Here is a 12,768-nt window from a genome sequence, read left to right as displayed (position 1 = left end):
GTCACTGTCAGCCTGTGCCAGCCCCTAGGAGCCTCTTCCTGAGCTGGCTTGACCACACAGGAGGAAGCTGGTGGGGGAACTGGGCTGCTGCAGTCATGAGCTAGTGACCCAGAGGACAGGGTCCTATTCGGGGTGGTCAAGATGCGAGAGGCAGGAATGCACCAGAAACCCTCAGGTACGCCGGAGGCTATCACCCCCCTCTCCCCTGTACTCAGGTTTGAACGGCGTTCCTGGGAGCATCTGGGACTTTGTTTCTGGCAGCTTCTCTCCCAGCCCATCCCCCATCCTGAACACTGGCCCCACAGGCTCTTCAAGTGCAAGTCCAAATGGCGCTGAGCTGGCACGGGTCCGGCGGCAGCTGGATGAGGCCAGGAGGAAGATCAGGCAGTGGGAAGAGTCTTGGCAGCAGGTGAAGCAGGTGCGTGAGTGGGGAGGGGCCTGGCCACGCAGGTGAGACAGACTGTGCGTGGGCGGGGAGGCTGGCCGTGCGGGTGACATAGGGGAGTCCAGAGGGCCAGCCCTGGCCGCCTCCTGCATGGTCCCTTGGATTTCAGGCCTGCGATGCTTGGCAGCGAGAGGCTCAGGAGGCCAAAGAGCGTGCCCGTGTGGCTGACAGTGACCGGCAGCTGGCCTTGCAGAGGAAGGAGGAGGTGGAGGCCCAGGTGAAGCAGCTGCAGGAAGAGCTCGAGGGCCTGGGCTTGTCGTCCTCACTAACGGGGCTGCGGAGCTGTGGTGACATCGGCACCATCCCCCTACCCAAGCTGCACTCCCTGCAGAACCAGCTGCGCCTGGACTTGGAAGCTGTTGATGGGGTGAGTCATGGGGGCCAGTGGCAGTTTTGAGGGGCTGTCCCCTGGGGAGGGAAGATGGGAGCCTGGCTGGTGAGAGGCCCAAGACTTGGCCCAGCTCTGGTTCTCCTTCCTTTACCTGGGCCTTTCTCTCTGACTTCTGGTGTGGCCATTGGCTCTACACCCTGGGCACCTCCTCTCCTCTCCCCTCAGACTGGCCTCTGCTTTTCCTTTCTGGAATTTTCCTTGTTTGCCCTCTGCCTGCCAGCAGGCATGAGAGTGCCCTCTGTAAAGGTGGCCCTGTTCCATTTCAGGAAAGTTAGAACCACACATCCCACTGCCATGGATGCATCTGGGGCATCTTGTGGAAGTGACCGTCCAGGGCTTTGGCTACCTCCTTTCATCTTCGATCTATACCAGATCAACCTGGTGCCTCTGGAGGGTTCTGCAGCCCTGCCTTTACGGGCACTGCTGCTAAACAGAGCCAAGGGCCAGCTGCCACTTGTGCTTCTGGCTTTCCCTCCAAGGTGCGGCCTCCTGGCCCTGACCACTCTTGGCTGATGGATACCACTTAGCCCACATCTTGGGCACCCAGCTGGCCTTTGGCCAGTCCTGGTCCTGCTTGGCTGACCCCTTCCCTGTGGCTGGGATGGCTCTACCTCAGGAGCCAACCCTCTGTTGGGAGTCTCCAGGGAAAGTGTTTACTGCTCCTGGCTGCTTCTCCTCACAGGGTCTCTGGCCTACTGTCAGCCTTGGCTCTGATGCTGTGAGGTCCCCCTGACTGCTGCTGTAGCATGTGTCCTGCCATCCTGGAGCTCCGTTCTCTATCTGGCAGGTAGCCTCAGACTCCGAGCCCTGCCAACCACCTCTTTCCTGCAGGTGATCTTCCAGCTCCGTGCCAAGCAGTGTGTGGCCTGCCGGGAGCGGGCCCATGGCACCGCCCTACGGCCCTGTCAGCACCGTGTCCTGTGTGAGCCATGTGCAGCCAGTGCTCCTGAATGCCCCTACTGCAAAGGCCAGCCCCTGCCATGGTGACCAGAGCCAGGCCCCACTTCCTCCTGGTGAGCATCGTGCAGAGGCCACAGTGTGCCACATGCCACCACAGCATCTACTCACTGCTGGCGTGACCGATGTCAGGACATGAGCTTGTGCCCACTGTCCACCTGACAGCCTTCGAATTACTTTTCCTTACCACGTCCCGCTAGCAGTTTCAAGGTGTTCTCAAACTCCTTAAAAGCTCCACCGAACCTACCTGCCTGTCTTCAGGGGGCTCAGCACCTCAGAGACCTGGGCAGGTGGAGCACTGCTGGTGCACCCCAGTCCTGACGCTGCTGTGGCCGGGTTATGGGGAGGCTGGGCCTCAACCAAGCACTTTGTAAACCGAGGAACTTAGTTAGATGTTACAAATTATAAGCTGCTTTCTAGGTTCGTGTTTTTTAATATGCGATAACATGAAGCTTTATATGTGTACTGTGAACTTGAAGTTTCATATCAGTTTATTGTTAACTCATAGTAAATATTAGATTTCATATTCTGAAGCTACTTAAGAAGTGAGAGCATTTATCTAGTAGTGAGAAGACTTAGGATTTTTACACTTTCAAATTAAGTGCAAACAAATTGTATTTATAAGCAGAGTGATTATTGAAAGACATATACATGTAGATGTTTTTATGAAAGGAACTAATTTTCCTAAACGTGCACATGCATTGGAGTTTTATATTCCAGTATCGTGAAATGATATTGAGAGCTCTATCATGCATTTATGTGATCCGTGGCCACTTTTTCTAAGTGCCTATGCCTTGCAAAAGAAGTGAAGGAAATGGTTCACTGGGTTTTATTTTCTCCCATGAAGACAATTTGATGCTAATGAAAAATGCAACAGAAGGAACCCTGTATTAGAGGATTTGAGTTCACTTTGGAAGCAGCTGTGTCTGGGAACTTAGAGCTGTAACTGGCAATGGTGCTTTGTAACTTCTCAGACGTCTGGGCCATCCCAACTGCGCTAAGCGCGGTGGCGAGCTGTGGTGCGGAGACGTCTGGGCTCTCCCACACCTCTAACCCCCGCGCCCCTTTCTGACCCTGGAGATGCTGTAGTAGCAGTGTATGGGATCCAGGGCAACAGCTTTAGCCGACATTTGGCACCTGACTTGTACGTCCAGTTACCAGCGTTCATCCATGGGACCAGCGAGGTGCCTCAGTGGTCTGGTGCGCTCAGCTCAGCTGTGGTCCTCCACAGCCTGGCCTCAGGCCCACGGCAAGAATACTGCAGAGAGTGGTCCAGTGCGATGACTTCAGCCCTCACTGTCAGAACTGGGACTGTCTCTGGAAATCTGGGGAGAAGACATCTGTATCCACACAGACCCTGACCTGGCAGTTGTTGGGTGCGCTGGTCAGGGCAAGCTCAGTTCCACCTGGAAGTGGACGTCAGGTTTCTCCTCCCCTGTGGCTTTGCCAAAGACTTTTAATAGCATTTTTTAAAGTGCAAAGTGACTAGGTAAACATTTTTATCAGTGACCAAATTAGAATGTATTTAATAATATAGTAGGAGGTTTAAAAGCATTTTTTAATATAAGACAGATAGCAAAGTTGTCATTTGAAAGGAAGTGGATCCAGGATGTCCCGCAGCTCCCCCGCTGCTAAAGGTGACTATTGACTTGGGTTTAGTGACTCTTCGGTTTTTAATTATAGTGACTTATTAGCTCAGTACCTAGGAATCACGTATATTTTGTGCCACTGTTACCACTGTTGAAGATTATTTTTATTAGTATTTATGCACTTGTTGCCCAGGTCAGGCCTTGGGGTCTTTTCTGGGCTGACAGGACAATGTTTATTATTGTTAACTAGCCTAGACCTTTTCAAGTTGCAATGACAGCTAAGCTTTAGGTCTGTCTGTGAAGCTTCTCTGGCCAGTTCCTTCTGCAAAACTAGCCTAGAGCGTGGTGACATCTGGGGAGAGAAGTGGCAGTGCTCAGTGGGGTCCCACGCTGGTGCAGCAGAGTCTGTGGGGGAGACCAAAGAACTGCCCAGGAACGAGTCAGTGTGGATGACCCCCGTACGCTGTGGGGCTCCTCCCCACCCTCCTGTGGGCTGTGGTCTGAGGCCTCTGAATAGATCCTGGGTGAACGGGGCCGAGGCTGTGTGGGCAAGTGGCTCTGCGTTGTTCTTGTTGTCTTTTGACTTTGTAGTGTTAAATATTAGCAGTAAATTATAGCGTGGCAAGTTGCGTGTAACTGTGGTCAGCAGACCATCCGGTTGTGGACGCTTCATGTGGATTAATTTATGGAAGCCCCACATGTATGCTTGTTTTGAGCATTTAGATGAGAATGTTACATGAATGGAATTTTCTTAACCCAGAAGGTCGTATTTATAATTCATAATCATTTACTTGTAGTGAATTGTTTAACACTTGTTTAAATTTTTTTACACTATAGCATTTATGCAATGGTTTACAGACTTCATGGAATTATTTTTATCAGTATGGGAATTAAAACTTTGAATCTTTACTTTGTCTGGGTCTCTGAATTCAACAACTGGTCAGCAGGGCCTGTGAGTGACCCTGTCTTCCTGATACAGGACACCACAGGCCGATTTCTGTTCTTCCACCCCTTGCAGCCACACCAGGTTACAAAATGTTCCCACGCTGTCCAGGACGGTCTTGAGGCTGCTCCGACGTCCTGGCTGTGGGGGACTGTTGGCCCAGGTGCTCAGAACGGGAGGTTTCTGCCAAAATCACCAGGTTGTGGTTCAGTAAGGAGGATTCAAGGCAATTCAGGCTCTCACCCCAGCCAGGTCAACCTACCTGTGGGCTGTGAGTGGGGGATTCCATGCTGTCCTAGCAGCCTGGTCAGCCTTCGTACCTCTTCTGCCAGTTCTGAGTGTGCCTACAACAGGAGTTCCAGAGCGGGTTAGGCCCCTGAAGGGAGCTGCAGGCCCAGGGACCCTCTCCTGACATTACCTTTCTACAGTTTTCCAGGGTCTCCAACCCCTGGCCTTTAGGTCCTCCTTCCTGCTGAGTGGGCTGGTTTTCTCCCGGGGCCTTTAAGTAGCCAGCATCCTCAAAAAGCGCCCTCAGCAACTTTTCATAGCCCTGGAGGTGGAGGCAGCACAGAGAGCACCTGGTGGGGCCGGCTACATCGCCCCCCTCCCAGCTGAGCGTGTACTCACCTGGGGAGTAATCAGCTCATCAGCCAGGTCCTGCTCCACCTGGTCCCAGCGCTGCTGCAGGGCCTCAGGCAGAGTCGGGTACACTAGGGACCAACACAGTGAGACCTCACAGAACCCCATGCTACACCCTTGCCACCCTCAGCCCCACCTTGAGTCCCACCTAACAAAGAGTGGGGGTGGCAGACCAGGGGTGTCTCGAAGGTCAGTGCGTAGGCACAGGTGCTTGGCTCAGACACATGGGCCAGCCGGTTTCTCCTTCCACAGGCGAGTTCCACCTGGAAAGGGAGCCTCAATTTGGGCTAAGGGGGCCCAGATTCTATGCACACACCCACCCCCCCAGTCCCCTCCCTCAGTCGCACCTTGCTTTGCCGGCTCCGGGAACGACAGGAGTCCCCATCGCTCATCCACATGCCGGCAAAGGTGTTGTTGGTGATCTCCCACTCGTGCCAGATGCTGGGGAAGTGGCAGGGTGGTGAGCTGGGGCGAGGCAGCAGAGCCACTGCCGCCTGCCCGCCCCCACTCACCCAAGGATCCCACTGTAGGCATTCCAGCGGAAGGTCTGCTCGTGCTGGGTTACATTGTGGAATGGGCAGAACTCGTACTTGTACCTGGGGGCACAGGGGTGTCAGGCAGTCCCCAGGCACTGCCCGTCCCGCCTACTCCATCCACACTTACATGGACTCCACCAGACTGAAGCACTTGCCAGAGAGTCTGAAGAGATGCGGGGGCCCTGGGGAGGAGAGCACCAGTGAGGCCAGTGCAGAGGCCATCAGCTTTTTGCACCAGGCAGAAACCAACACCCCTCAAAGCCAGGGACCATTTACTGAGAAGCCAAGGTGGGCAGAAGAAGAGCCTCTGCCTGGCAGCTCCGGGCTCATTTCCAGAGTCAGGAACCACCAGTCACCAGCTGATCCAACTTGGCTGGGACACAGCCAAAAGTTTCCAGTCAGCAAAAAGCCATCCCATCTGCTGTGGAGGGGGAGGTCCTCAGCTGCAAGTCTGTCTGGTGCTACCCAAAGCACTGGTCTCTGCCTAGTTCAGCGCTGAGCAGAGACCACAGAACCCAGGACATACACAGGCCAGGAAAGGCCCAAGACCCCCCGGGTGAGGCTCCAGGAAATTAAGGCATGTGTGCTGGATTTGAGAGTGGAAGGCACAAGAGGACAGAAGAACCTGACTGGCCTCAATGATCAGAACCAGTCTGCAAAGACTGGCAAAGCTTTCTGTTTAAAAAAAAAAGATACCACAGGCATACAAAAAAAAATAGGAAAACATGTTCCACTCCCAGGTCAAAGAGGCAAAAACCAGCCAACAGATACATTCAGGAAAACTGCCTTTCAAAAATGGGGGTTGGGGGAGTAATTGCTCAGTGATCGAGTGTGCTTATGTATTCTGCAGCTCTGGTATTTGTGCATAGTTGTTGTGAACTGTCCCTTTCTTGTCTTACGACGTCTTTTGACAGTGTTTTGTCTGATGTGCGGAGCAGGTTATGAGAAGCCTATGAGAACTTGACATAGCACAGCTGTCTATGCAGCTCTAACTAAGCTCTGCAGGCTTAGTTAACACAGCCCCAGCTGCAGAAGGGGCGAGGGCAAAATGCAGCACAGCTGCTTTTCCTGAGAGGTTTACGCTCGAGAGCAGCGATCGCAGGTTCCTCCTGTTCCCAATAACTACAGTGTCACACCCTGCAGAACTGTTGCTCCACCTCCCTGTTTGCCACTGTATATAATAAACTTGCTGGAGGTGGACAGGCTGTTGTGTGTCTCCATCCAAGTGCCCAGCCCACCTGACCCCAGCTTTCCTGTCACTCCCAGTTAGGTTTCTAGGACAAACTCATGCAGGCCGGGAGAGTCTGATACTAGTATACCTGCCTCAGCTCTAGACACTTTCAACCTGTTGGGAGCAAAAGATAGTCTCTCAGGGTCGCATCTACTTCCATCATTTTTAAAAGGCCCGTTTAGCCAGTCTACACCTTCCGAATGGAGGTTGGATCTGTTTATACTTAGATAGTTACTGATAAAGACTTAGCGAAGACAAGCATACGGTGGCACAGTGTTGTCAGTGCATCTTGTAGCTTCTTTGTCCCTCATTTCTTTAGTGTCAACCTTTTTTGTTTTCTTTTATTCCAGTAGTCTCCCCACCCACAGGTCTTGTGTTGTTCAGGCTGTTTAGAACTCCTGGACTCAAGCAGTCCTCCTGCCTCACTCTGGAGTAGCTGAGGCTACAGGCAAAAACCACTGTGCCTGGCTCCCGCAACAGTGGATGGAACCCAGGGCCCCTGGCATGCCGGGCAAGTACTCTACTACTGAGCCTCACCCCAGCGGTGCAACTGGCTTTCAGTAGCATGTTTTGATTCTCCTCCTTTGACATTCTGTTGCTGTTTTCTTTGGTGCTACCATGGGGATTTAAAAACCTAATTTAAATTTACATCAAAACAAGTGTAATCACCTAGAAAAACTCCTGTGCTGTTCCACCTGTCCAACTCTGTTATTTATATCACAAATCACATCTCTACACCATGTGTTCATTGGCACAGGTGTAGTTTTTATGCATTGGTTCTTTTAAATGCAGATTTACAACTGGCAGAGTGGCTCAAGCAGTAAGAGCACCTGCCTAGCAAGTGTGAGACTGAGTTCAAACCTTGGTACAGCCAGAAAAAAAAAAAAAAAAGTACTGTTAAATGTAGATTTACAAACCAGAGACAAGACAGTGTGGACTTTTTCACTTGCCGGTGTATCTCCCTTAGCAGAGACCTTCACCCAGTTACTGTCTGGTGTCCATGCCTGTAGTTCAATGCCCCATTGGGCATAACTGTCACAGGCTGCATTATATCGGAGTGTCCCCTCCCTCTTCTGGAGGGATGCTGGGGATTGAACCCAAAGCTTCGAACATAAAATTTTGGAGCTCTAATGTCTTGTAGCTGCCCCTAAGAGACTCCCTTTAGTGCCAAAGACAGGTTAAAGGGAAGGAAAAATGTACCTAGAAAACAACCAGAATAGTGCTGGGGCAGCTGTACCAACTTCAAACAAAACAGACTAAGTCAAAAGCTGTTACAAAAAAAGGACATATATGCACAAACATCAGAGCTCTAAAATATACAAAACAAACAGTGACAGAACTAAAGGAAAAAAATTCTCTTCCACAAATACGTGGAGGTGTCATAACCCCCTTTTAGCAACAGACAGAACCACCGTGGGGAAGAACACAGAGCAGCAGCACTACAAACCAACTGGACCCAATGGTCATACATAGAACACCCCAGTAGCAGAATACATCACAAAAAACTGACCACACAAAGTATCTCCTCTGATCACAAAGGAGTCAACAGAAGGAAAAGTGGGAAACTCATAAATATACATTCTTAACCCATAGGTCAAAAAACCTACAACCTACCAAAATTTATTGGATGTATCAAAAGAGGTGATAAGATGGAAATGCGTAACTGTAAATGCTTACATTCGAAAACTTCAACAACCTAACTCCTTGTAAAGAACAGAGAAAGAAAAGTGAATTAAGTCAACAGGAAGAAGGAAGAACACAGTACACATTAGCAAGCCTGGTGTGGTGGGGCACACATAGAAGACCCAGCAGAGGAAAGCAGAGGCCAGCCTGGGTTACATAGTGGATTCTGTTTATTAATAAATAACAAGCAAGGGCTGGTGGATCCTCCTGATCTCTGCCTCCCGAGTAGCTAGGATTAGGCATGAACCACCAACACTTAGCTGATTTAACGTTTTTAAGGCAACAGTACTACTCAAAATGACACAAATTCAAGGCAATCCCTATCAGAATTTTAATGACATATTTTACAGAAACAGAAATTTACCTATTCTATAAATGAAATGGAATCTCAAAAGACCCCAAATAAAAACAATTTTGAAAAAGAAGAACAAAATTAGAAGAAAACGCTGATTTCTAAACAATGTGGTATTGGCATAAAGACATCTATAGCCAGGCATGGTGGGGCACACCTTTAATATCAGCACTTGGAAGGTGGAGGCAAGATAACCGAGTGTTTGAGACTAGCCTGGGCTACACAGCAAGACTGTCTCAAAAAAACAAAAACAAAAACAAAACAGGGCTGGGATGCACTTCAGTGGTAAAGTGCTTATCCAAGGCTCTGTGTTTGATCACCAACACTGGGGGGGAGGGCACAAACTCACTTGAGAGCCAGATATGGTGGAGCACACCTGTAATTCCAGCACTCGGGAAACTGAAGCAGAAAGTTCCCAAAATTGAAGCCAGCCTGAGCTACATGGTGAGACTGTCTCAAAAATCAAAAAACAAACCCAAACCAAAAGACTATCAAAACACTGAAAAGGCAACCCACAGAATGGGAGAAAATGTCTGCCAACCACATCTGATAACAGATTAAAACGAAGAATATACAAAGAATTCCTACAACCCAACAGCAGAACCACCAATGTAAAATAGGAAAGGACTGAAAGAAAAGCATTTTTGTGAAGCAGCTATACAAATGGCCCATAGGTGAAGCAAGGCAATGCACACCGAAAGTAGAATGAGATAGCCAGCACTTCACTCCCAGGAGGATGGCTGCTGTTAGAAGGCATCAGTGTGGTGAAGCAGTGGAGAAACTGGACCCTGTGCTCTGCTAGGGGGAGTATACAACGCCCAGCTGCTGGGAAGAGTCTCAAGAAGCTAAACTCCGAGCAACCATGTGACACTGTCGTGCTCCTGGGAATTAGAGATGGAAACTCAACAGACATTGGCATGCCATGGTCACAGCAGCCAAGAGGGGACAGCACGCAGATGCAGACACGATGTGCTCCGTCTGCACAGGAGACACTACTCAGCCACAATGGAGTGGAGCACCTGCACCAACAGGCAAGAACTGTGAAGATGCCACATGCCACACACAGGACAGTACCCCAGAGTCCACGCGGGAGGGGTCCGTGCAAGATGGTTGGGGCTGGAGAAGCAGTTGTTTAATGGAGACAGTTTAACCTGGGATGGTGCAAAGTTCTGCAGAAGTACGGTGATGGCTGCACAGTACAGCAAATGCCGCGGAACTGCATACTGAAAGATATTGTTAAGATGGCACATTTTTCTGGGAGTGGTAGCACAGCGGTGATCACAGCACTTAGGAGACTAAGGTAGGAGGAGGATGAGTTTTGAGGGCAACCTGGGCTACATGGCAAGATTGTCTCCAAAAAAAAAAAACCATCGTGGAAAATTATGGGGTTTTTTTTTTGTTGTTGTTTCTGTACTGCTAAGGATGGAACCTGGGGCCTTGAGAGGGCCAGGCAAATGCTCTACGCAGCTGTGATCTGTTTTTATTGCAATAAAGCATATCACAGAAAACACAAGAGAACCAGCCTGAGGCAGGCCAAAGAGCACACAGCCCAGAAGAAAGGTAAGGGCACAGCACGACAGCCAGAGGCCCCATAGAACCAGAGCCTTCACCACTCAGATTCACAGCTCCGGAGACGCTGCCAACAAAACCAATCCATGCTGGTGAAGACAAATGAGTGTTTTCTACCAAATGTCAAAGACCTTCCTCTGGGGGCACATCTGACTCACTGAACCTGGTGGCCCACCAAAATGGTTCCGGGTGTGGGATTCTGCAGGGCTGTGGTGGCAGCAGGGCTCTCTCTCCACACAAGTTCCGGGGCCTCTACAGGAGCAGGTTCTCCATGCTGCATCTGGCAGACACTGTTTTCCTTTCCTTTCCTCTCTCTAGCTCTCTCCGATATTACTTTTTCTATTAAAAATCAAAGTGAATACATTTGCAGTATTGGATGAGTGTGCCCACTCAGCCTGTCTTATTCAGTCCCTGCCCCAGGAAAGCAGAAAACAGTACCACTGTGCCCTGCCTGGTGTTGACCTGTGCTTGCCTTACTGTTCCCCCAACATCTGGCTCATCTATGGGAATGTCCCCTCCCAGAACAACAGGGAGACCAAGATAATGGGATTCTCCTACTCACTACCATCTGAGAGCACAGGAAGCCCCTAGTTCCTCCTCTCCCAACATTCTCCCCCTCTAGAAAACTTGGCCTTTGTATCTGGTCAGGGCTCTGACCTCCACCCCATCATACCCACTGTCAGAGCCCTGGGGTGCTTGGGTCTGTCCCCTCCATCCTGATCCCAAGGGCTCTACCCACAAGGGTCAATGGTGGCAAGAAGCAGACTTCCAGAAAGCCCTCTTCACATGCTGCCTGTTCACCATGTGCTCCCACTGCAATGGGAGTGAGCAGCTATGTCCATCAGGAATGTCTGTTCCCAGCCCCCAGCAGTGTCATCCAGTGGAAAGAATAGGTGGATGTGACCATGGCTGGGCCTGACTGGCTACCTGTTGGAGGATGCCCTGTATCTTCGAGGGTGCCAGCTATGGGCTCCTCCCTCCTTCAGGGCACCCATGCCACAAGATACCAGGCTTGGAACACCTCAGGTTGTGGCCACCAAGTTCTAGAGTGCAGCCTCCAACCATCCATGGTCCTGGTACTGGTCACTACTAAGCCTTCTTCAGCAACCATGTCCCAATCTCTATGGGATTCCCCCACCCCAGACTCAGCAATCAGCCTTATGAGGTCCATGCCAATGGCCCAGCTTCACCTGATTTTGCAGATGTCTTCTCCAATTCCCTTGACCTAGATAAAGCAGGACACACCTGGGATGGACTCCTCAACGCCTCCCCCCATGCTCACCACCACTGCCTGCAGGGACCCTCCGCTGGGCTCATTTACATGGCCATCCACCTGTGGGAGGTGCAGATAGTAGAATCTTGAATTTGAGGCCAGCCTCATCTATACATCAAAGCAAAAAAAAAAAAAAAAAAAGGAGGGGGGCAAAGGATGGAGCTCAGTAGTGGAGTGCTTGCCTAGCATTGTCTGGTTTGGCTATAGTGTAGGCAGGATGGAGGAAATGCTGGGTTAACTTCCCTTCGAGGAGGCAAAACAATAAATCCCCTAATAGGCTACATCTGTACCAACAAGTGACAAAATGAACCACCCCTGAACCAGTAATTACACTTGGGCAGCCCGTGAGCAGCTGTCAAACCATTCTGGCGCCATTCAGTAACTCCCCTACTTGACAAAACCTCACGTCCCAACAGCTTCCAGGCTGTTAGCCCTTGGTCAGCCTGGCCGCCTAACGCTTCCAAACACTACCTTTCTGCTCATCGTTGTTTGGCCGCACCTTGGGCAGCGTCGTAACTTTAGACGGTATACTCAAGGACAATCCCCCAGCACCGCAAAGAAAAAACGTTCTGGCACATTCTCGAGCACTTAAACATCCATAAGGTTCTCCATCGATACCACCTCCCCTCCTTACTTCAGGGCTTTCCCCGGACTCCTCCGACAGCCTCCGGAGCGGAGACACCGGCCGCCTCGGTCAGCACCCGGGCCAGCTCCCACCTCCCGCTAGCGGCTGGGCGCTGGACTCACCAGACACCGGCGAAGGCTCCCTCTTGGGCTGAAGGCGAGTGGTCTGGGGCAGGAACGGGTTGTTCAGCCTATGGGACACAGCAGGTCAGGGGACCCAGACCAGGTCGCGCCCGGCCCCGAGGCGCCCGCCTGCGAGGCACTCACCCGAACGTGTTGGGTTCCTCCACCACCTTCATTTTTGCAGCTCCTGCCAGCGAGAACCCTGCGGGGAAGGAAGTAGTGAGGCGCGGGCGGGGACGCGGGGACGCGAGACCGCCACGGCGGAGGAGAGCGAGCGCAGGACCACTGACCGCGCACGGCAGTTCCGAGCAGCAGCAGGAACCCGGCGAGCCGCACAGCCATCTCGCAACCGCGCGGTTACGTGAGCGCCAGCCGAGTCACGTGGGAGGCGGAAACAGGAAATGGCGTCACGC

The 12,768-nt window shown here is 51.3% G+C and overlaps 2 protein-coding genes across 7 annotated transcripts in view; one reads left to right on the top strand and one right to left on the bottom strand.

The window, feature by feature from the left end:
• Positions 1-4,291, top strand: part of Unkl (unk like zinc finger) — a 40,020-nt gene extending 35,729 nt beyond the window's left edge. For all 6 annotated transcript variants that reach the window (XM_020169319.2, XM_020169318.2, XM_074059329.1 and 3 more), the window contains 3 exons: positions 216-418; positions 555-812; positions 1,668-4,291. In XM_020169319.2, the coding sequence (XP_020024908.1) occupies positions 216-418; positions 555-812; positions 1,668-1,823 (617 nt within the window). In that variant the 3' untranslated portion in view covers positions 1,824-4,291. The remainder of the gene's footprint in view (positions 1-215; positions 419-554; positions 813-1,667) is intronic.
• Gnptg (N-acetylglucosamine-1-phosphate transferase subunit gamma) lies at positions 4,147-12,751 on the bottom strand. The gene is made up of 11 exons (XM_074059332.1): positions 12,646-12,751; positions 12,500-12,557; positions 12,356-12,423; positions 5,628-5,682; positions 5,477-5,560; positions 5,312-5,405; positions 5,113-5,227; positions 4,953-5,035; positions 4,744-4,875; positions 4,588-4,669; positions 4,147-4,508 (listed from the first exon to the last, which is right to left on the bottom strand). Exons 1-11 carry the CDS (start codon positions 12,695-12,697, stop codon positions 4,411-4,413), a joined length of 921 nt encoding a protein of 306 aa, XP_073915433.1. The 5' UTR covers positions 12,698-12,751; the 3' UTR covers positions 4,147-4,410.
• Positions 12,752-12,768: the final 17 nt, after the last annotated feature.

The sequence above is a fragment of the Castor canadensis genome, chromosome 17 (genome assembly GCF_047511655.1).
Source record: "Castor canadensis chromosome 17, mCasCan1.hap1v2, whole genome shotgun sequence".
Taxonomy (NCBI): Eukaryota; Metazoa; Chordata; class Mammalia; order Rodentia; family Castoridae; genus Castor; species Castor canadensis.
The sequence above is the reverse complement of the archived record's forward strand: the minus strand, read 5'-3'. Positions and strand labels throughout refer to the sequence as shown.